General features: G+C 39.4%; 1 protein-coding gene across 13 annotated transcripts in view; it reads left to right on the top strand.

Moving 5' to 3' along the window:
- Positions 1-24731, top strand: part of EPB41L2 (erythrocyte membrane protein band 4.1 like 2) — a 205242-nt gene that overhangs the window by 87844 nt on the left and 92667 nt on the right. For all 13 annotated transcript variants that reach the window (XM_043456961.1, XM_043456960.1, XM_043456958.1 and 10 more), the window contains 2 exons: positions 12378-12841; positions 13611-13823. In XM_043456961.1, the coding sequence (XP_043312896.1) occupies positions 12392-12841; positions 13611-13823 (663 nt within the window). In that variant the 5' untranslated portion in view covers positions 12378-12391. The remainder of the gene's footprint in view (positions 1-12377; positions 12842-13610; positions 13824-24731) is intronic.

Raw genomic sequence — 24731 nt, 5'->3', positions numbered from 1 at the left:
CAGTTCAGTCACTCAGTCATGTCCAACTCTTTGCGACCCCATGAATCGCAGCACGCCAGGCCTCCCTGTCCATCACCGGCTCCTGGAGTTTACTCAAACTCGTGCCCATCGAGTCGGTGATGCCATCCAGCCATCTCATCCTCTGTCGTCCCCTTCTCCTCCTGCCCTCAATCTTTCCCAGCATTAGGGTCTTTTCCAATGAGTCAGCTCTTCGCATCAGGTGGCCAAAGTACTGGAGTTTCAGCTTCAACATCAGTCCTTCCAATGAACACCCAGGACTGATCTCTTTTAGGATGGACTGGTTGGATCTCCTTGCAGTCCAAGAGACTCTCAAGAGTCTTCTCCAACACCACAGTTCAAAAGCATCAATTTTTCGGCACTCAGGTTTCTTCACAGTCCAACTCTCACATCCTTACATGATCACTGGAAAAACCATAGCCTTGACTAGACGGACCTTTGTTGGCAAAGTAATGTCTCTGCTTTTTAGTATGCTATCTAGGTTGGTCATAACTTTCCTTCCAAGGAGTAAGCGTCTTTTAATTTCATGGCTGCAATCACCAAGTGCAGTGATTTTGGAGCCCCCCCAAAATAAAATCTGACACTGTTTCCACTGTCTCCCCATCTATTTCCCATGAGGTGATGGGACCAGATGCCATGATCTTAGTTTTCTGAATGTTAAGCTTTAAGCCAACTTTTTCACTCTCCTCTTTCACTTTCATCAAGAGGCTGTTTAGTTCTTCTTCACTTTCTACCATAAGGGTGGTGTCATCTGCATATCTGAGGTTATTGATATTCTTCCGGCAATCTTGATTCCGGCTTGTGCTTCTTCCAGCCCAGCGTTTCTCATGATGTACTCTGCATATAAGTTAAATAAGCAGGGTGACAATATACAGCCTTGACCTACTCCTTTTCCTATTTGGAACCAGGAAGATTAGTGAAGATTCAGATATAGTCCCTTCTTTTTTAGAATCCCTATATGATGACTGTGGCCCAGCATTTATTATGAGTTTATTTTGTGCCAGGCACTTTATGTATAGCATCTAATTTAACCCTTATAGTCACCCAGTGGGTATGTATAAATATCCCCGTTTTGCTGATGAGGAAACTGAGACTCAGTGAGCCTCAATAACTTTTCTGTGGTTCCATGGCTAGTATGAGACAGCTGGAATCCTAACCCTGGTCTCTTCAGTTCCTAGACTTGATCTCCAAATCATCATGTTATTTTATCCAAAGATTATAGCTGGTTTCGCACACAAAGAATGTAGCTCCGGCTCTGGCCTTTACAAAAATTCAGGGCCCCGTCTGAGAGAAGGAATTTGAGCAAACACAGTTCATTGATAATTCTGAGCCCACAACTCAGTGTCCGTAATTGATTAACGAGGAGCCAACAGCATTCTGGATGTCTCTATCACCTTGATGAGGGTGTGAGGCTGGAGCGCCCCAAATGACAAGCTTCATGTGCATTTTGATTATGAGAATGATGGTACGGAGCTTTGGGATCCTTAGTGATTTATGCATAGCCTCTGGTATCCTGAGCTCTGGGAAAGGGCAGCTGTCCCTCGGTGACCCTAGTTGCCTGCGGAAAAGGCTTTGCCTCACTCAGATTTTTTTCTTGGCTTGATTCTTAATGAGAACAGCAGAGACTTGCTTTTAACAAATCAGATTGTTAGCACTTATCTTAGGTGTTTTGGGGCTTCGACATTGTGGAGAATAATGCCTTGATTTTCACATACCCTCCTCTCCAGTGTACGAATAAGGGGAATCATACTTTGAACTCTAAGATAGTTTCTTTCGTTTTTATTTAGAGTTGATAGAATGAAGAATTAATGGCTTATCTCACTAATATTAACTCCAATGTGCTGTGCAGTGCTTAGTCGCTCAGTCGTGTCTGACTTTTTAATGACCTGTGGACTGTAACTTGCCAGGCTCTTCTGTCCATGGGGATTCTCCAGGCAGAATACTGGAGTGGGTTGCCATGTCCTCCTCCAGGGGATCTTCCCAACCCAGGGATCAAATCCAGGTCTCCCTCATTGCAGGCAGATTCTTTACCAGCTGAGCCGCCAGGGAAGCCCAAGAACACTGGAGTGGGTAGCCTATCCCTTCTGCAGGGGCTCTTCCTGACCTAGGAATCGAACCGGGGTCTCCTGCATTGCAGGCAGATTCTTTACCAGCTGAGCTACCAGGGAAGACCATTATCTCTAATACTAGGTTTTCAAAGATTGAACATCTGGAAAAAGTGGGGCATTTGGACAATCATAGCTTTTAGGCTTGAGGGCTGTAAAACCCAGTGGGGAGTAATAATCGCCTGAGTTGGTTCTATATGTATTCCTACTTTCTTAGGGATTAGTTTCTAACGCTTGCCTCAGAATATGCAGAGACTAATAGTGACTGCAAGGAACCGTACCCCCTGGTTTAATTGTTTAAACCATGGGGAGCAGTATGTTATCTCACGTGATGGGAAGCTCAACTCCAGGACCTGGTCACCGGTAGCATGCCCAGCAGGCTGGTCCTCTTCCCTGTAACTTTTGCCAGTGCCTTCTGCTATATGTCACTTTGTCTCCAGGCCTTCCCCCCTCATGGATTATTCAGGATGGTAACAGCACTTCTGGGAACCACATACACAGTGTTTAGAGGCAGGAGAGGGGGCCTTCTTTTCTTGTGGCTCTTTCTAGACAGAGGCATCCTTCCCCAGGAGCCCACCAACGGACTTTTACATGTTTTCCTGGCAGAGGGATGGGGAGCTACCATGATTACCCTACGCCAGCACACCATTACCTTGTGGCCTGACCTGGAGCCAGCCTCTGCTGGCACGTGTGTGGAAAAGAGAAAAGCTGAACAAAATTTGAGTTCTGTTAAAAAGTAGTGGAAAGGCTGGAGGAAATTCATGCTCTGAATGTAATCCGATCCTGCCTAGACTTGAGTTAGCAAAGGGCTACAGTTCATATCTTTTGTATATGTGGGTTTAATTTAAACCAGATGTTTACTTATATCTTTATAGAATAGTTCTCTCTCTCTTATAGGCCCTTTATCCCTTTAAAAGAAACCAAACGATGTAATGTGTTATTAAGGTAACTAGGGTGGGCAGCATTGAATTATTTAAAAAATAACTCTGTTTACCCTCACCGTATAGATAATTTAAACTAACAAATAGTCCCTTTGAAATGTAGTTGTATGTATTTGGACATGGGATATAGTATTTTCTAGACCTTTTGACACTGAAGAAAAATAAGCCTACAAAGGAGAGGAATTACTTTCAGTCGGCTCTCAGCCTGCCTGTTTTTGTTATTACTTCTCTCTCTCCAGATATTTTTCTTCTTTCCTCCCTTTCTTCCTCCTCTTCTTCCCTCCTTCCCTTAAAAAAAATGTTGACCATTTTTTGAGAAGCATCGCTCTTACTTCCTAGGTACAGTTAGGTGACTGCTTAGTCATTCCTTTTTTGGGGTTGCTGTTTTGTTTTTCTCACATTCACATAAAAGAAGGTAGTAGGTGTATTAAAAGACCTTTTCTTGGGATCCAGGAAATTTGTTTTCTTAGGATCCAGAGATCTGTTTGGGGAGATGAATGTAAGAAAGTGATTGTGGGTTTCAGAAAGTGGCTCTCTATATCCTCTGCCCAGTCACAACGATGGATTAAAAACAGGATTTGTCACACTGGAAAGTGACCAAATTGGAACTGTGTACACGTTGCCAATATTTTTAAAGTTTGTCTTTCTGGCACATTTTGTTCCTGTCTCAAAGGAAAGCCTCTTGCCATACCTTACCCCCATTTTTCAAGTTTAGAAATGCATGTTCCCCATTCTGTAAATCTTGAATTCCCTAACGAATGGATCGAGCTCTGTCGATAGAAATCAAAGACCTCCTGTTGCTTGTGATCTCAGCAGAGGATGGGAGCTCCTCAGTCGGCAGCAGCTCCTGCCCTCTTCCTCCTGGACACGGGTTTTATTAACAGTGAGGACTCTTAGAGTAGTGCTGCTTCTCTCAAGGTTTTAAGGAAACATCTGGACCCAATAATGAACATGGACTTCTGCTTGAAGTTCTTTGTAGGAGTGTCTAGATTGTGTATCTTCTTGCTTGGCTTTGCTTACTGTCGTCCTCTTTTTAAGGGCTGGTGTGTTGCTAACGTTGTTGGCATAATATTACAGGATAGATAGTTTAGGCTAGTGTTAGTGACTGCACCTTGGAGCCTGCCTCCTTTTTTCAACATCAGAAAAAAGAGTCGCTTCATGTAATACAGCTCTTTACCTGACCTGTGCTGCTCCTCTGGTGGTGATAGTTTTCTGCTTGGTTGTGTGTTAAATGATGTGTGCTTTTTCTCATGGAGCTATTACAATAATGAACGCTTTTATCAACCCAGATGGAGCTTGCCAACATGGTAATTGTGTCAAGAGCTCATGCCTGTCTAATGGGCTGACTGTTCACAGCAGTGTTCTTTTTGGTGGCTGATAAGTAGGGTGGTCTTTACTTAGTATGTTATGTAACTATCTTAATGATGGATTTTAGGTATTTGTAATTAAAGCTGAGTGGAATGAGCGTTGCTGGAGTTTGAGTGCTTTCTGGTTCTGGCTTTGCCCACCTGGCTTTGTAATCTCAGGCAAATCTCCTAGTCTTGCTGAGCCTCAGTTTCCTTGTTGATAAGATAAAATGAAGGTATTAGTCCAGACAACACTCATTCAGTAAATATTTATCTGATGTCCCTTATGTGCCAGTCTAGATGCTGGGAACATAGCAGTGAAATAAAAGAAAGATCCCAAGATCTCAACCCTCAGGGGGCTTTCATTTTAGTGGAGGGCTTGCGTTCCACTGCAGGAGTTTCCATTTTAGTGGGCGGTGGTATTTAAAGGCTTATCCACATTTGGAGCTCGGAGCGGTGCAGGCATGATAATTATGGTGAATGGATGTGCTATAATCATGTTTTCTTGATGGTGGTAATTTGTTCAAGAAACCGTTTTATCAACAAAGAAGGTAGTGTTTAAGTTTGATCTAAACACGATCTCTTGAGACTATTTTAAGAATGTACATATTTACATAAATTATATCCACCCTATTGTTGAATATTTACAATCCAATTAGCCATTTCCATTGTAACTTATCTTGTAATTTCCTTTGATGGGCAACACTGCTCGGCTTTGAAATGCTTAAAACAAGTTTTGCGAGTACATGGTGCTTGAAGAGGGCTGCTTTGTGAGGCTTGGTGGTGCAGTATGGTTTATCTGTCCTCTTTGAGTCTGTAGTAGCACCTTGGTTTTGGTTTTGACCCATCAGCTCAATTGTGGTTGCATGGCCAGGTAGTAACCTTCAGATACGGTTTTCTTTGTGGTGAGAACGCCTCTGTACATTTCTTATTTGCGGGGGGGAGGGCTTCCCATGTGGTGTGGTGGTAAAGAACCTGAATCCGCTTACCGACACAGGAGATGCAGGTTCAATTCCCTGGTTGGGAAGATCCCCTGGAGACAGAAATGGCAGTCCACTCCAGTGTTCTTGCCTGGAAAATCCTGTGGACAGAGGGGCCTGGTGGGCTACATTCCATGAGTCTCAAAGAGACAGACACACCTGAGCACACACACATTTGCACGCTGGGCTAATTACAGCAAGTCACAGAATAGAGTCATGTTATTCTGTAGTCATTTTGATAGACTGATGTGAATCTTCTTTTAAGGAGTAAGCCATGGGCTCTGGTTGATTCAATCTTTGATATACAGTGGAGCTGTGACTGCATTACAAAATATAGGTGCACACACCTGTGTGGGCCTCCATTCATTGGCCTTAGACAAGTCACTTAACAAGTAACCTAACAAGTCACTCTTCCATTTTTTACTGTACAATGGGGCTAATACCTGCCGTGTGGGATGTTGTGAGAAGCAGAAATCATATACGTGATGTCTGACCTGGTAAGCAGTGAGTGATAGATTTTATGATTAAAATGCAAATAATAATACTTTTAAATATAAAGAAAATGTAAAGAAAGCTGAGTGCCAAAGAACTGATGCTTTTGAACTGTGGTTTTGGAGAAGACTCTTGAGAGTCCCTTGGACTGCAAGGAGATCCAACTAGTCAATCCTAAAGGAAATCAGTCCTGAATATTCTTTGGAAGGACTGATGTTGAAGCTGAAACTCCAATACTTTGGCCACCTGATGCAAAGAACTGACTCATTGGGAAAGACCCTGATGCTGGGAAAGATTGAGGGCAGGAGGAGAAGGGGATGACAGAGGATGAGATGGTTGGATGGCATCACTGACTTGATGGACATGAGTTTGAGCAAGGCTTGGGAGTTGATATTGGACAGGGAAGCCTGGTGTGCTGTAGTCCACGGGGTCGCAAAGAGTCGGACACGATTGAGTGACTGAACTGAACTGAATACTTTTAACATAATAGTGGAAACTTTAGTTTTATATTTCATTGCTTCTGAAATATTTTGACCCCAAATCAGCTTTAGTTGATCAGTCTCCAGATTGTTTCTCACAGCTAAAGTAGTTAGAGAACTGCCAATTATCTTTGTTAGCTTAGGAAAGTATGAGGCATTTTTATTTTAATTTTTACCAGGACATTGATTTGGCTCTTCAAATGTAATTAGAGAGTATTGCCAAAAGTCAGCTTTGCTCACTTCATGATTAATGTAAATAGTTATTTCCACTTAATTGGTACCTGGAAAATGGTACCTTAAAGAAGGAAAAAAGATTTTCTGTGCAATATGGGGCTAGTTCAAGTACTCATATAAAAGTCTTACTGGAAGACATGATTTTGAGCTTCATGCATGTAAAAATAAGATGTAAGATTGGACATGCATTTAACACAGTTACCTGACTATTCCCTCGTCTGTAGCACTGCCCTCAGGGACATCACTGTCCTCTAACCCCCTTGTTTGACTGTGTGTTTCTTCTCGCCTTTGTCCTTCTGCCCGGCTCTTAAATGCTGGGGTTAGAAGGCTTTTCTTCAGAGCCCTTGAGGCTCAGACCACACTTCTTTCCCTGGGTGATATCACTGTCACTTGAGCCTTTAGCTACCTCTCACGTGGCGACAGCTCCCAAATCTCTAGTGTGTGTGTGGTCTTCCTTTAAGACTCGTGTGTCAGGTGGCCAGCTGAATACCTCCACAGACTCCTTAGTCACGGTGAACTAAAAACCAGGTTTGTGTCAACCAGACCTTCTTTTCCTTGTGTTCCCTATTTCCGTGAATGGTTCTAACATCATCCCAGTCTCTCGTGACCCAGGACTTTTCCTGGACTCGTTCTTCTCATTGACTTGCTGATTGCAGATAGATGCCACATCATGTTCAGTCTTTGTCTTGACCATCAGATTCATTTCTTACCCTATACCTAATTGCTTCTGCCATAGTGTAGACCATTATCTTCTCATGCTTGGATTATGGCATCAGCCTCCTAGATACTTTCCTATTTCATTCTTTTCTCTCATCCTCTACTTATAACAAGGTTGGGCTATCCCAAATATGAATTTGATTACTTTACTCCTCTACTTGAAGTTCTTATTTGACTTCTCATTGCTTTTAAATCAACCTCCAGACATTTCTTAGCATGACATTCAGAACCTTTTGTGTTCTAGCTTCAGCCTGTTTCTCCTACTTCATCATCACCAATTCACCTTCCTCCTTCCACTCACAAGCCCCCACTTCACTTGTCCAGTGTGTTATTGTTCAGCACTTTTGAGTTTCCTATGGAAGGAGTGTTCTCATGTTTCTCCACACTTGCCTGTGTCTGGCACATGCTTCCCATTTTGACCCATTATTTTAAAGCAACTCAAATGTTGACTTTTGTAGAAAGACTTGTCTGATAACTCTCTCGTTCTAATCCTGGTTAAGTGTTCCTCCCGTGCTCTTTGAGCAGCATGCTTTTGACTTATCTGTAACCCACTGTCCTTGGAAGGTCGTCTTTATTCACGTGCTTCGTACTTGGCACATTGCGACGGTGGTTGGTGGCTTAGTTGCTATATTGTGTCTGAGTCTTGCAACACAGTGGGCTGTAAGCCGCCAGGCTCCTCTGCCCATGGGCTTTTCCAGGCAAGAATACTAGAGTTGGTTGCCATTTCCTCCTCCAGGACATCTTCCCCTGCCAGGGACTGAACCTGCATCTCCTGCATTGTAGGCGGTCTCCTGCATAGCAGACGGATTCTTTACCATTGAGCCACCATGGAGGCCCTATGCCCATGAAATATAGGCTGACTAAATGAATGTTTTTATGCCTGCCTATTGGAAGTATATAACAATTTAAAAGTTATTTTTTAATTGAGATATTACCCCTTTAAAGTTCACAATTCAGTGATTTTGAGTATATTCATGAGGTTGTTCAACTATCACATCGAATTCCAAAATATTTTCATTACCCCAGAAAGAAACCCTGTACCTATTACACTTGCTCCCCATTCTCCATTCCTTTTAGCCCTTGGCAACCACTAGTTTACTCCTCATCTCTGAGTATTTGTCTGTTCTGGAAATTTTATACAAATGGGTTTTTGTATCTGGCTTCTTTCACTTAGCATAATGTTTTCAAGGTTCATATGGAAGCATGTATCAGTACTTCATTCCTTTTCAGAACTGCTTACTATTCTTTTGTGTAGATGGACCACGTTCTGTTTATCCATCCGTTAGTTGGTGGGCATTTGGATTGTTTCCATTTTTTGACTGTTGTGAATTGTGCTGTTAGAAAAGTTCATTTACAAGTTTTGGGGTAAACATATATTTTCTTTTCTTTTGGGCGTGCACCCAGGAGTGGGATTGCTGAGTCATACAGTAGCTTTATGTTCACTTTTTTGAGGAATTGCCAAACTGATTTCCAAGTGGCTGTACCATTTTACATCATTTCCAGCAATGTTGAGGGTTCCAACTTTCCAGCAAGCTCACCAGTATGTGTTATTGTCTTTGGTTATAGCCATACTAGTGGATGTGAAGTGGTATTTCATAGTGGTTTTGATTTGCACTTCCCTAATGACTAATAATGTTCGGAATCATTTCAAGTACTTATTGGTCATTTTTTTTCTTTGGAGGAATTCTACTCAAAGCCTTTGCCCATTGAAAAAATAATACTTTTTTGTTCTTTACTATTGAGTTGTAAGAGTTCTTTGTTCAGTTCAGTCGCTCAGTCGTGTCCGACTCTTTGCGACCCCATGAACCATAGCACGCCAAGCCTCCCTGTCCATCACCAACTCCCGGAGTCCACCCAAACCCATGTCCATTGAGTTGGTGATGCCATCCAACCGTCTCATCCTCTGTCGTCCCCTTCTCCTCTTGCCTCCAATCTCTCCCAGCATCAGGGTCTTTACAAATGAGTCAGCTCTTCTCATCAGGTGGCCAAAGTATTGGAGTTTCAGCTTCAGCATCAGTCCTTCCAGTGAACACCCAGGACTGATTTCCTTTAGGATGGACTGGTTGGATCTCCTTGTAGTCCAAGGGACTCTCAAGAGTCTTCTCCAACACCACAGTCCAAAAGCATCAATTCAGTGCTCAGCTTTCTTCATAGTCCAACTCTCACATCCGTGCATGACCACTGGAAAAACCATAGCCTTGACTAGACGGACCTTTGTTGGCAAAGTAATGTCTCTGCTTTTTAATATGCTGTCTAGGTTGGTCATAACTTTCTTTCCAACGAGTAAGCAGCTTTTAATTTTATGGCTGCAATCACCATCTGCAGTGATTTTGGAACCCAGAAAAATAAAGTCAGCCACTGTTTCCACTGTTTCCCCATCTATTTGCCATGAAGTGATTGGACTGGATGCCATGATTTTAGTTTTCTGAATGTTGAGCTTTAAGCCAACTTTTTCACTCTCCTCTTTCACTTTCATCAAGAGGCTCTTTAGTTCTTCTTCACTCTCTGCCATAAGGGTGGTGTCATCTGCATATCTGAGGTTGATATTTCCCCCAGCAATCTTGATTGCAGCTTGTGCTTCCTCCAGCCCAGCGTTTCTCATAATGTACTCTGCATATAATTTAAATAAACAGGGTGACAATATACAGCCTTGACGTACTCCTTTTCCTATTTGTATATTTTGTATACAAATATTTTGTATAAAAAAATAGTTCTTTGTATATTTTGGATATTGGACTCCTCAGATATATGATTTGCAAAAGAAGTGAATAATTAAAAAAATAAGTGTAGTACTGATATGTACTACAACATGGATGAACCTTAAAAACATTATGCAAGTGAAAATGCAACATGTTGTATGATTCTGTTTATTTGAAATGACAAATAGGCAAATCTATACAAAGTGAAAGTAGTTTCGTGATCTCAATGGGCTGCAGAAGGGGAGGTTGGAGAGTAACTATTAATGACACAGGACTTCTTTTTGGGATGATGAAAATGTTCTAGGATTAGAGAGTGGTGATGGTTGTACAAAGTTTTGAATATACTTAGAATCATTAACTGTATAGTTTAAAAGGGTGGATTTTATGGTATGTGAATTATACTTCAATACATCTTAAAAAAATGAAAATCCAATGTACTTTGTTTTTTGAACTTTTCAAGTTTGTACCACTTTTGAAGATAGCTGTGAAATTTTCCATTGGTTAGGGCACCAGGTCTTTGAATTCTTTTATCATTGGCAAGCAAGGAGAGTGTGCTGTGTCTGCTGTTCCTGCCTAATTTTTTTTTATTTAAAAAATGTTTTTATTGAAGTATAGTTGATGTACAGTATTATGTAAGTTATAGGTGTACAACATAGTGATTCACTATTTTTAAAGCTTATACTCCATTAACAGTTATTATAAAATACTGGCTATATTCCCGTGTTGTATAATATATCCTTGTAGCTTATTTATTTTGTACTCTGTAGTTTGTACTTCTTAATCCCTTACCCCTATTCTGCCCATCCCCCTTCACACTCACCATTGGTAATCAACCACTAATTTGTTCTCTGTATCTGTGAATCTGTTTCTGTTTTGTTATATTCACTAATCTATTTTTTAGATTCTACATGTAAGTGATATCATACATTATTTATCTTTCTCTGTCTGACTTATTTCATTTAGCTTAGTACCCTCCAGATGCAAATGGAAAAACTTCATTCTTTTTTGTGACTGTGTATTTCATTGTCTATATACGCCGCATCTTTATCCATTCTTCTATTGAGGGGTATGGAGGTTGCTTCCATGACATGGTAATTGTAAATAATGCTGCTATGAACGTTGGGGTGTGTATATCTTTTCAAATTAGTGTGTTTGTTTGTTTGTTTCTGATATATACCCAGAAGTGAAATTGCTGAATCACACAAAAGTTCTTTCAGAGTTTGGAGAAACCTCTGTACTGTTCCACAGTGGTTGCACCAATTTCCATTCCGAGCATCAGTGTTTGAGAATTCCTTTTTCTCAGCATCCGTGTCAACATTCGTTATTTGTGTTCTTTTTGAGGATAGCCATTCTGACAGGTGTGAGGTGATGTCTCATTGTGGTTTTAGTTTGCGTTTCTTTGATTAATGATGTTGAGTATCTTTTCACATGCCTGCCTGTTCTTGTTTTTTTTTTTAATGTCAGTGGTACTATGATACTTTGAAAGTCCCTCTTTCTTTGTGTAAATTTTAGACAACCAGATACTTTTAGATTTAGTTTCAGTTTTGTTTTCATTAGTTGTGATAGGATTGAATACTAGATGCATTTCCTTCACTCCTATGTCGTCTTCATTTGGTTTAGATTGGGAGCCCTAGATATTTTTCTATCATCACATACACTAAGAAAATTGTGTATGAGGTTGGGTGGTGTGGAGTTTGGGAGTTTTGATTATAGATTTAGTGCTTTCTTAAAGACTAACTTACCTTGGAATAGTGATGGTGAATTATGGGGTTTAATATTGGAACAAAAAAGATATTTGTTTTCATTTTAATTTTCTCACAATTAGTACCCAGTACTTAAAATTCACTTTTGTTATACCTAAAATTTTTTTAGATATTGGTTTTAATTTCTGAAATTGCAGTGAAATATGTCTCAGGATTTTCTAGCATTATCAGGAGCTTAATATTGTAGCTTAATATCAGTAGCTTTAATATTGTGAATGAGGAAAACTGAAGTATAGAGAAAAGTGATTTTCCCTAAAAATTTGGGGAGTGAATTATTTTTTCATAGTTAGATGAAATTGAACAATAATTACTTTTTCTAGAACTCTTGACGATTTAAAGTTTTCTCTGTACTGTAAAATTAACCACAGTTAATTCTATTGTGATGCTTGTTTCAGTTCTTCAATTCTGATAGAGATTTCTAAACGTTAAGGATAGCAGTCTCCATTTTCTCTTATGCTTCTGAACCTTCTTTTTAAAATGTGTTTCCTCCCTGTCATCTTTCTGCCATTCTCCTCCCCACCCTTCCTTACCCTGCCCCTTGCCTCCAAACTAAAATGGGGAGAGTTTGTAAAATAACTCTTGGTGGCTTTGTTTTGTTTATAGAATAAGCTGTGACCATGACTACTGAAGTGGGCTCCGCATCTGAAGTGAAGAAGGAATCTGACCAGTTAGGAGGAGATGCAACCAAGGAGAAACCGAAAGAAGTAGCGGGAAATCAGCAGAATCAGACGTCTGATCCAGAGGAGGAAAAAGGTTCCCAATCATCTCCTCCAACTGAAAGCCAAAGTAGCCCACGCCGCCAGAAAAAAGAGAAAGATCCATCTGAGAGCCGGGGGATTTCTCGATTCATACCCCCTTGGCTTAAGAAACAAAAGTCCTATAACTTAGTAGTGGCCAAAGATGGAGGAGATAAAAAAGAGCCTACCGAACCTGTTGTGGAAGAACAGGTTTTAGACAAGGAGGAATCTCTTCCTGAAGAAGAAAGGCAGGCCAAGGGTGATGCTGAAGAAACAGCTCAGAGAAAACAACAGGAGATTAAGCTTGACGTCAAGGAAGAGAAACCTCTGGTGAGCAGTCCGGAGACACAAGTATTTTGAGAAGTGATTGTCTGGAAGTGAAGGCTTTGATGGCATAACCAGGTTAACAGAAAGGATTTGTTTTGAACCATTTCCAGATTTCTTGAATTCAGATACTGCTTTGGCTTACTGTATCTGGAATATGGATCTTGGAGGGTCTACCACAGCATTCTCTTGTTATTCCTTTTAAAGCTTTCAAAATAAAGAAAAAAAAAATCCCCTGTATATGCAGATCATAAAAAAGTCATATCTATTCATTTTAGGGCTAAACAAGTACTCTCAGGCAAGGATCACCTTGCTTCTTAAATAATACACGCTTTTGTATCTTTGATTTATTTAAGTGTTCAAGGGGGTAGGAAGAAGTAGATTTGTATGTGTGTGCATTTTGGTTGCCTATTGAAGCCTAAGTTTTGCCATGGTTATGTAATTATAATTAGGAGTTTTATTATTTAACATGATATTGAAATGTCATTGCTGGGACATAGTTTCTTTTACTCATTTAATGCTGGTTGCCAAAGTGGCAAAATAAGAAAATTGGCAATGGATTGGGGGAAAGGTGTGGTGAGATACCCTTTCTGACAAAGTTTCAAAATCTTTTAAAATCTTAGGGTCAAAAAAAATAAAATAAATAAAATCTTAGGCTCACAGTGTTTACAGTAATCACAGTTCTTCCTAAAGATCTTTCTTTTTAGTGTGTGTCATCTTCTGCAAGTTGGTCACATTTACTATGAACTTAATTGTTTTTTTTCCCCCTCACCAGCCTGTTGAAGAAGTAAGGAAGGAGAGAGAAGGAGAGGTGAAGGAAACACAGGAAGCAGAAGTTATGGATGAAGCAGCAAAAAGGGAGACAAAGGAGGTGCAGACCAATGAGCTGAAAGCAGAGAAGGCCTCTCTGAAAGCCCCCAAGAAGACCAGAACTGCCCAGTGCAAAGTGACCCTTCTGGACGGCACCCAGTACTGCTGCGACCTGGAGGTGAGGCAGGGCGCGGGGTGGGGCGCTGTCTGCGTGTGTGTGATGACCGCACAAGTATCCTCTGCCTTCATCTGTGGCCTGGCACTGTGAACAGATTTTTGTGTTCCTGCGAACTAGCTTGTCAAAATTTAACATTAAAAAGAAAAAAAAAAAAAAAAACTAAGAAAACACAGAAGAGGGTCGTTATTTCTATTAGAAACAGTAGTTCCTGACCCTTTATAATTAGCAGGACCGATGTTCTGCCAGGCTGTATCGATCATGTGCATTGGCTGGTGTTCATTCTGAAAGGGCATTAAATAGCTTGAAATGACCTGTGGCCCTAAGTGTTTCACTTAAGGAGAAACCTTGCAGTAGGTTGAAATCTCAGAGTAATGAAATTTCAGCAGTTTAACCTCAAGTGTTTTCATCCCGAGACAGGTAATGATTTAAAATCTAGCTCATTTAATTAAAAGACACTCTTGATTTGTAAAACTTACCGTTGATTAGCACCGATGCTGACCAAAGTCAATGTAATTTTTTAAAAGCATTTAATGCCTTATAATTTTATGATAATCCAAAGTTTGTTCCTTTTCAGAGCTCAGGTACTTTATTTACATGATGTATAGTTTGCTGTGTTGTGCTTAGTCGCTCTGTCGTGTCCAACTCTTTGTGACCCCATGGACTGTAGCCTGCCAGGCTCATCTGTCCATGGGGATTCTCCAGGCAAGAGTTACTGGAGTTGGTTGCCTTGTCTTCCTCCAGGGATCTTCCCAACCCAGGGATCGAATCCAGGTCTGCTGCATTGTAGGCAAATTCTTTACCATCTGAGCCACCAGGGAAACCCAAGAATACTGGAGTGGATAGCCATTCTCTCCTCCAGGGGATCTTCCCAACCCAGGAATCGAATTGGGGTTGCAGGCTGATTGTTTATCAGCTGAGCTACCAGGGAAGCCATACATGACGTATACTAAAAGCTAATTTTTACTGAAGACTTATGTCAAGAGCTTTGAATGGGTTGTCTCATGTAACACTGATAAGGTTGTATATGAGGTAGGCATTATTATGGATAGTCCCCATCTTACAGTGAGGGAATACAAGGCTTTAAAGAGGTTAAGTAACTTGCCCCAAATTTCATAGCTAGTTAGTGGTTGAATCAGGAGTCTAGACCTTTGACTGTGAAGGTCTTGAACCTGACCACTGAACTCTTATCAGCGCTTCATAGTCCTTACTCACCTTTGCATTAGTTGGGTAGAACTTATTTTACTCATTCAGTTACAGTTGTTCTCATATTTTAGCTGTTTTGAGAAAAGGAGTAGCAGCAGATGATTAAAAACCCTTGGAGCTCGCACAGAATAATGCGGTATGTCTCAGGAGTAGAGGTGGGGACAGTGAAACAGAAGAATGGTGTTCTGAGCTTGACTCAGTTGCACTGTTTGGTCACATGTCCCTCGTTTTTCCTACCTGTCCTAGAAGTTAGGAAGTTTAGATTTTAAGAATGAACTTGTTCATAACTTGTTTTGTGACCTTGCATTATTTACTCAGTCTCTGTGTGTCAAACTGAGGCCCAGAAATTGACTTCATCTTTAGAATATAATATTACTTAGATAATCTAGAAGGCCCCTGTCATCTCTGAAGTGCTTTATATCACCAAACCTTGTGATTGACGAATGTGCTTTATGGTTTAAATCTATTTTTCTTCTCTGTTTTTTTAAAAAGTCATGATATATTTAAAAATACAGAAATGTAGTAATAATAGTTGTATATTCACCATAAAAATTTTAACCAGATTCATCATTCAGCCATGTGTTTTAGATGTTTTAAAAATAAATAAAACATTAAAGATGTTGCTAAAGTGTCTCATTCCCATCTCTTTGTTACTATGCATTTGTTGTTATATCATGTGTAAATCTACTTTATTCATTTCGGCTGCTATATAGTCTTCTTTTGAATGACTAACCAAGTTTATCCAATCCCCTGCTGGGGCACTATCGCTTCTATATAGCTCAGCAATCAGTGCTTCAGTGAACATTATTGTATGTGTTTCCTTGTTTATTTGTGTAAGAGTTTATTCAGGGAAGAACACCTCAGGGTAGAATTGATAAGATGTAGTTTTACTTCTTCAGTTTCCCTAGATTTGGCAAAGTGGTTGTACCAATTTAAATTTCAAGCTGCAACCAGCTGTTTGATTTTTCCACATTGTCATCATCACTTTTTGTTATTAGATTAGTTTCAACCTATCATAATGGTATGAAATATCTCAAAATTTTAGTTAGCACTTACTTGATTATTGTCAACTTTTGCTAGGTTATACCATAATATCAGCCTCCCGGTCTTCTGGATGCATAATGACAGTGGTTTATTCCTTGCTCATGTTACATGCCCTTGATGGGAGTGGGCTCTGCTCCATGTCTTCTTGATTTTTGAATCAAGACTAAATGTGTATCCTCTACGATAGACGGAAAGAAAACACAGTGGAACCACACTGTGGTCCTTGAATCTTCTGCCTGGAAGTATTATATCTTTATATATAGATATAAGATATGCTACTTATATATCTCATTGGCCAAGCAAGTCCTGTGGTTAATAGGTGGGCAAGCCTGAGCCCATCACAGGAAGAGCTTGGTAAATAATTGAAAACGTGGAAATAATCCTACAATTTACTGAAGAGGCTGAGCATCTTTTTGTAAGTGTAGTTTTCTAGGATTGCTGTAGGATTTAAAAAAAAAAAAAAGACATTCTTTATCATATTCAGGATATTCTTTTCTTAGTTTCTAAGATTAAACTAGAAAGTTTTGTGACTAGATGGTAAAAGACATGACTAGGTAGTCAATCTTTTCTAATGTATTTTCTGCATCAACTGAGAGGATCTTTTTTTTTTTTTTATCTGTTAATATAATTTATATTAATGTTTTGTAATATGAAGCTATCGTTGAATTCTTAACATAGATACTTGTGATCATTTGGCATTGATTTTGTATTTTTAACCTGTGGTTTTTGCATATTTTTTTTAACTTTCTTTTATCAAATTTTCTTCATCAGATTTTGTTATCTGGATTATGTACTAGCTTTTAGAGCTGCTTGCCTTTGATATTCTCTAAAAAATGTTTTGATAAGTTAGGGATTTAACCGTTCTTTGGAGATCTGGTAGAACTTGCCTTTAAAACTGTCATGGGCTGGTGACCTTTTTGTGAGAAAAATGGAATTGGGAGGTTTTTTTTTTGTTTGTTTTATTAAATCATTGATTTGATTTTCTAATAGTCTATTTCTGGTTTAATCAGTTGTAGTAATTCATATTTTTAGTGGAAACTGCCCATTTCATGTAACTTGACAAACCTATGAGGTTGTTCGTAGTGTTCTTATCTTGTATTTTTGGTTTTGATTTCTTTCTAATTTCTTGTGTTATTTGCATTTTCTTGATTATTTTTGATATAGAGTTAACTATTTAAATCTTTTCTTTCAAAGAAACAGCTTGGTTTTGTTTGTTTCTTTTCTGTTTTGTAAATTTTATTGTTTGTTTTTTCCCTTGGAATTATTCTGTTTCAAGAAATTCCCCAATTTCTTGAATTGAGTATTTGACCAAAAAAATGTATGTTTTCAGGGCTCTAATATTCCCTTCAGGTATCTCTTGTTGGGTGCACAAGTTTTAAAATACTGTACTTTTAATTGTCATTCAGTTCCTAATATTTTCTCATCCCATTATGGGTCTGCTTAATTGATTAGAGAAGTAGAGGAGTCTTTATGTCAATGACTATATTAATTTGCAGATTGTCTTTTCAGCTAATAACTAATTAGTAAATATACCATCATAAGAATGAGCTTTTGAGGACAATATATAAATCTGAAATAATCTTACAGCATATAAAATGTTGAGTAAACTTTTTTTTCGGTCAAGTACAAAGCAAATGGAATTTGAATAGACTTCAGTGAGGTGACCCCACAGCAGATTTTATGTACCAGCAGTTCACTGGGATCCTAGGCAGCACGTTTATATGTGACCAGAGGCTGTGTAGTTCATCACTGTCACGGCAGTAGTTGTAACGATGCCCACATGATACGTGGTATTCCCTCTTTGGATGAGTTTCTGTTTTATCCAGTTCTCTTCCCTATCTTGGTTCTTTGAGTTCGCAGCATCCTTAGACTGTGTCTGATCCTGAATCCCACTGCAGTCACTTCCGCTTCAGAGCAGAGCTGGACGGCAGCTGTCACGTGGTTGGAGCGCTCGTCCAGGGTCCCAGCACTGACCTCAGAGGATCGGCGATGTGCTGGTGCTGCTCCCCTCGGCTTCTGTAGCTCTCTGCCGGAAATTGGCGTCTGAGGACTGCCTGGGGGGAAGTGTGCTGTGGGAAACTGCAACGATTAATGAACTCCAAAGTACTTAAGGAAATGAACACATTGTGGGAAATAAATACTTTTACTTTATTTGGCCCGGGGAGATTAGATTTGTTTCCAGTTGTTTACTGTCATTAAAGATGACAATTATGTCTTTCATGGCTTTTAGATGCCTATAGTTATTGCTTGCTTTTTTTTCTGTATGGACATGTATCTAAGTTTCAACTAGAATTTCAGATTATAGCCCACCCACTGAAGATGGCCTAAATGTCCTCACTTAGGGCACCTGCAGCAGTAGAGGAAAGCATGGCCTGCTCAGAAAGTCTTGAGTTGGAACAGCCTAACTTATAAGGACCTTGTAGAGGAGGATGAGGTTCTACAAGGCCACAAATGTCAGGATAAGAGGATTTAAACTGATCAGTAGAGTGAAAGGGGCTGAGAAGAAATGGACCAGAGGTTTACAGTTGTTAGTATATAAGACCTAGCAAAATTAAGAATGCTACTTAATTTTAGAATATGACTGTAGTAATTTAAGGGAGACTTTTTTATCCACTGCATTGGTTATGATGTACACCAGTAGTCTTTATAGATACAATTTAATCAACGTGATTAGAACACTGGGAAAGTTAGACAGTTTCCTGTTTTTGTATCTGTCAGTACCTTTGGTTAAGGAAAGCAGCACTGTTATATCATTTAATGTCAGTGTGACTGTATTAACTGAATAATTTTTAAAAGCAAGAAACGTAGTTCTTGGGGATATTTTTGTTTGGTGTCTTAATATCATCTCTGCTTGAGATTATTTGCTTAAAATACAGAGATCTCCACATAGCGTTTTTTTTTTTTTAATCCCCCCGCCCCCTTCTTTCTTGGTTCACTACTTCTGTATTCTTTTTCCTGTGGGCCATCTGCATGTATTCTTGAACCTCCAGAAAGTGAAGACGACCCAGGGAGCCATGGCAGAATCGTTTTCAAACATTGTTATCTCTGAAGTCTGCATTCTTTTGAAGAAAGAGAGTGTGTGTTAATACTGAGTGAAAAAAAAAAAATGCTTCACACACAATATTTGGAGCATGTATTGGATAATGGTGCATTTTTGGAGAACGATTTTACTTAAGTACAAAACAATATGGAAATGGCTTGATTTCAGTTAATGTTATTGCTGCAGCCCAAACCATGCATTAATTTTGACGCAAGGCTGAGTCTGTGCATTTGTTCCAGATTTTTGTGTGAAGTATTTTTTTAATTAAAGTTAGTAAAAATTACAATTTACATTTTATACTAGTTTATCATCTTGATAATAAGCTATCTCAAATACTTTTTGAGAAAAATCTTTTCATTGAAGATTATGATTTTTTCATGAAGAAAATTTATAACTTCTATTCTCTGATATGTCTGTTTTTATCTCACTGATAGATATAATGGTATATGAGAAACTCGTTTGTTATCAGAATAAATTGTAAGAATTTTGGGGTGTTTCCTATACTCTGCATGCTGGTTCCAGAGACACCCCTATAGAAGGACTCTTGTGATATTGCCACTGAAGTCATTTACATACTTGATGTGTTAAAACAGCAGGGCTTTTTCCTCTAAGGAAAAATACAGTAAGATTTAGTTGGAGCTATGGGTATAGAATCAGGAGATCTGTGCTTACTTTTCTTTTGGCTCTTTGGATGTCTTGGAGAAGTCACTTCCTCTTTTTTCTTCTCAGATTGCAGATTAAGAATGAAAATATTTGTTTCCTCTATTTCTGGGATTGAACTGGCTTTACTACAGCTGATAAGTCTGTGTGTGTGTGTGTGTGTGTGTATATAAAGTCTGAAAATAAATGTGGAAGTTCCTGTAAGACTTGGGAAGCATGAGTGAATATGCATTCTGAGTTTGAGTTGCTCACATTTTCCTCTGGCATCTGAAAGTCGTTCCCACGTGTTGATTTTGTCTGAGAATTGAGGGCATTGTTCTTGCCCACATAGGAATGTCAGTGCCATTTTTTCTCAGCACTGTGAATAAAGCTATCAGAATGTAGGCGCTCTTCGTCAGTGTTCTGTTGATAAAAACTATTTATCAGGCAGTAGAATGGTGTCAAGGTCTTCTTGCCTTTCCTATGTAGAGTACTGGCCTCAGAAATGCAATTTGATATCATTGCTTTTGAGTGTTTTATTTATGTACTTGATTGTTTATGTCTGCTGTCATCCTCCAAGGCTGTTCTTTCAGATTTCTGTAACTGACCCTTATTAGGTTTACTAGTTAAATAGTTTTAACTATCTGTATCCTTGGCGAGCATCTGGAAGTTGTGTCCCTCTCTAAACTCCTATAAAATAATATTGGATTTAAATATGACTTAAATAGAACTGTGAACAATTTAGTTGGCATATATTGTATGCGATTTGAAATTCCAGTGACATAGGTCCAGATGGAATGTCTGTGGCTAGCTGTCCATTTATCCCTTTAGCTGAAAGAAGGAATTTAAGGCAAGATTCTATCTAATAATTTTTATTTAGTAAATGGGAAAAGGCTTCCATGTCATGAGAGTAGTTAAATGCTTTGGTCCAGCTTGAAGGACACAAGGGGTTCACAGGAGCAGAGCAGGCTCATTAGCTGGGCTTCAGGGCACTGTTATGCCCGCAGACTGTCTTTTGATATGTTGCTACAGATTTTCTGTGCTTTCCTCTTCCAGCCAGTTTGGTCTTCTAATCAGGCACTGAATTGTCTGTCCTTTCTTCTGGTTTCTGACCCAGATCATCTCTGCCATTTTGACTTCCCCATCCACACGCGTCTTCCCTGTCTTTTAATGTCTAGCTTAAATCCAGCTTTCTGGATGTTTTTTCTTCCTCTGAACTTGATTGCACCAATAATTGGGCAATTACTCACGTGCCGCCTTGTGAAAGAGTCTCTTGTATTGTTGTGCTGAACATCAGTTAAACTCTTTATGTTACTTCTTGATTTCTTTTCATTGCTGTGTTGTTTCTTTACCTGGATTGTTAATTCCTTGAGAAAAGGAATTTCTTTTCTCTCCCTGTAGGGCATTAACACAGGACTTCGCCTCTAGCACTACTCATAAAATATTAATTGTTGATTTCTCTCTGCTTTCCTGTACTGTTTAAAGTTTTTATCCTTCTTATCTAAGCTAAAGGATTGTGTCTGCTTGTTCCCAGTTCTTTTCTCCATCCTCTCCAGTTAGAAAAGAAAGATCACTGTTGTGTGTGTGTATAATCCTCCACCCTCTCATATTTCTTCTTCTATCCACAGCTGCACTGCTTTTTAAGTGCTTAGAAACAGTAGGCTAACTTCTTGTAGAAACACTTCATGGGCTTAAATAAATGAAAATGATTTATCAAATTTCTATAAAGGCTATGAACTGTCTGGGCGTGAGAGCGATGCCAAAGTGGATAAGGAGTGGTCTTGGCCCTAGAGGGAATGCAGACTCCCGAGTCTTTCCTGTGAATCTGAACTGCTGTAGGTCAGATGGCTGGCTGGCTGGGTATAGCCTGAACTTGAGGAGGAGAGTAAAGTTAACATCTTACTCCCTGCCTCTTTTTCTCTAATGTTCCTCTTTTCTCTTGCGCAAACTAAAAAAATGTTATGGTTTAATTTCTCTGTAGTCAAGAATTCAACCACATGCCCTCTCTTTTGTCTTCCCCACTGTGGTTTCACAATCAGGGGATTGCCTTTTTTGCTCTTGTGTCCGTGGTTTTTGAAAGCATTAAACTTGACACTTGAAGCTCCCGGCTCACGAGTAACCATCCTGATGTAATTCTGAAGGCAGCATCCACTTCTGTCTCCTTCTGACACCTGCTGCCAGGCAAGCTGACTCACAGGCAATTTACTACTTAATAAGTTCTTCCTTTCACCTCAGGGTGGTAGTAGACTGGGCAGCAGATCATTGAAATGTTTTTGTTTTTCCTGTTTTGGAATGACAATTATTTGAAGGTTGAATAACCTCTGAAATGGTGGGGAAAATCATTTTCAGAATAAGTTTTGTACTTTAAAATCTGTTCAGATACATTTTCTCGATCTTTCAGGAAAGTAGGCATTAAAAAATGTTAACTCCTTATCAGAGTTCATCAAATGAGGCATAATTTTATTTCTCATTCAACAAAAAACAAAGTATCTTTGGTTAAACCTATTCTATTCAGAATCCCTGTTTTCATTACTCTCTTATTTCCAATCTCTTTTCCAGTGTTTTCCTGAGCAAATTAAAGATGTTTCTGACAGAGTTTTTATTTCTCAGCCATTAGGAAATTTTGCCAAATATTCTCCTCCTTGATCCTATCTTCCTATTCCCACTCCCACTAAGATTTCGATGGAGATTGAGTGCAGGAGCTTGAATGGGGGAACAGAGATTTGAGAATCTGGCCTTTACCCGTGAGCATTTAATTTATTTCACAGAAGCTCGAGCTGAGGCTGTTCTTTCCATCCATCCTTTCCATAGCAGGATCACGACTCGGTGACTGAGTGGAAACATGCGCAGAATTTATCATCGCTATTTACAGCACTGCAGTATAGTACGTTTGGCTTCCCAGGTGACTCAGTGGTAAAGAATCCATCTGCCAAGCTGGAGACATGGGTTCAGTCCCTGGGTCAGGAAGATCCCCTGGGGTAGAAAATGGCAGCCCACTCTTCCATTCTTATCTGGAAGATTCCATGGAAAGAGGAGCCTGGTGGGCCACAGTCAGAACTGAGTGACTCAGCGCACACACACACACACAATATAGTATGCTAGCATTTGGATCTTAAAGGGATTAAAGGCAATATAACAAAATAAAATGTGGCCTATACAAAGCTACAGGATTAGTCAGAAAAGCAGTTTCTTCAGGCAAGGTGGCTAAATGATTAAAGTACTGATAGATGATCTGTCAGATTGCCATTTTTATATTTGTTATATTCTGTAGCAGAGTTTTACATAAACTCTGTTAGAACAGTTATGATTAAGAATCTTCTTCTTCTTTTTTTTTTAAACTGGAGAGACAGCCTCAAAACTACCAGCTGAACTACTTTTCATAACTGTGTGTGATATTTGTGGATTCTGGCATTTTAACCTGTTTTGAAGTTGTCTGAGTTTGTGCACCATCTAGTTATTAACATAGGAAGGAAACTTAATCTAAGTCTTACCAGGATCTGCTTGTTATATCTATTGATCTCTTTTCATATTTCTGTCAGCAGCAATTTAAAGTGAGTCAAATAGGAATGCTCTAGTAAGCGTTTTTTTTTTTCTTCTATAGCACAGAAAGCCTGTCTGAAATCAAATGTCAGAATTCATTCTAGGCAAATAGTTTACAGAGAATCTGCTAGCCTACAGAAGTTTGCTGCTTACACTTTTTGAAATAAGTTCGAATGCGAACGGTACTTGGCAGTTTCTTAAAATAATACTTAGAGAAATGTGGTGTGCTTCTCTGGCCAGCCTGTTTCTATAATCTTAACAGTTTTAGTCACTGTTGTTTTTTAAGAGGTTATAGTTTTCACAGATTTATGCTAAGTTACCTATTCAAAGTGAATAATAGGAAAAGCTGGACAAAAAGAATTTAAAGCTTTTACTTCTTAAAAGTTATTTACTGATTGGTTACTGACCTCCGTTGTGTATGCTCAGTTGTTTAGTTATGTCTGACTATTTGCGATGCCGTGGATGGTAGCCCGCCAGGCTCCTCTCTCCATGGGATTATCCCAGCAAGAATACTGACGTGGGTTGCCATTTCCTCCTCCAGGGACCTCCATTAGTGATGATATGTAATTTCTAAGAAAAATAGAAAGTTAAGGGTGTCATATTTCCACAGTGTTTATGAATTTGGTCTTGAGTAGTATTCATTTAAATACATATTGTGAGTTTAGAAGTAATTTTTGTCCCCCAATATTGATTGTTTTCTTGTCTGGGAAGATGATAAGTATGAAGTATAATTTGTCCTCTTACATTGCTTGTAGGTTTTACTTTCAGAGATAAACTTTTCATGTGAAATAAAAATACATACAAGGTTGATTTAAGTACTGTTTTTGGTTTAGATAAATACAAGTGCAGAAGTGCCAAGTTATTATGGGCTGGAGTTGGTAAGAAAATCTTACATCAAGGAGAAAGACTCTTAACTTTGAAGAATGAGGTATTGTTAACTTAAAGTTAACAGAACTTTTTGGCCAACCCAGTCTTTAGGGTAGGAGGAGAAGGGGGTGACAGAGAATGAGACTGTCGGATAGCATCTCTGATTCAGTGGACATGAGTTTGAGCAAACTCCGAAAGATAGTGAAGAACGGGAGACCTGGTGTGCAATACTCCACGGGGTCGCGAAGAGTCGGACACGGCTTATGACTGAACAATGACATCATTATTTAGGAAGGGCTTCCCTGGTGGCTCGGTGGTAAAGATCCCGCCTGCCCATGCAGGGTTGCGGGTTCAGTCCCTGCGTTGGGAAGATCCCCTGGAGAAGGAAATGGCATCACCCTCCAGTATTCTTGCCTGAGAAATCCCTTGGACAGAGGAGCCTGGTGGGCTACCGTCCATGGGATCGCAGAAGAGTCAGACATGACTTAGTGACTAAACAACAATAATATTTAGGAAAACTCAACAATACCTAGCCTAATACCTTTTCTCACTTGAGAATGGTTAAATAATAAAAT

This window comes from Cervus canadensis, chromosome 33, assembly GCF_019320065.1.
Source record: "Cervus canadensis isolate Bull #8, Minnesota chromosome 33, ASM1932006v1, whole genome shotgun sequence".
Classification (NCBI taxonomy): Eukaryota; Metazoa; Chordata; class Mammalia; order Artiodactyla; family Cervidae; genus Cervus; species Cervus canadensis.
Note: the sequence above shows the minus strand (reverse complement) of the source record. Positions and strands in the feature narration are given on the sequence as shown.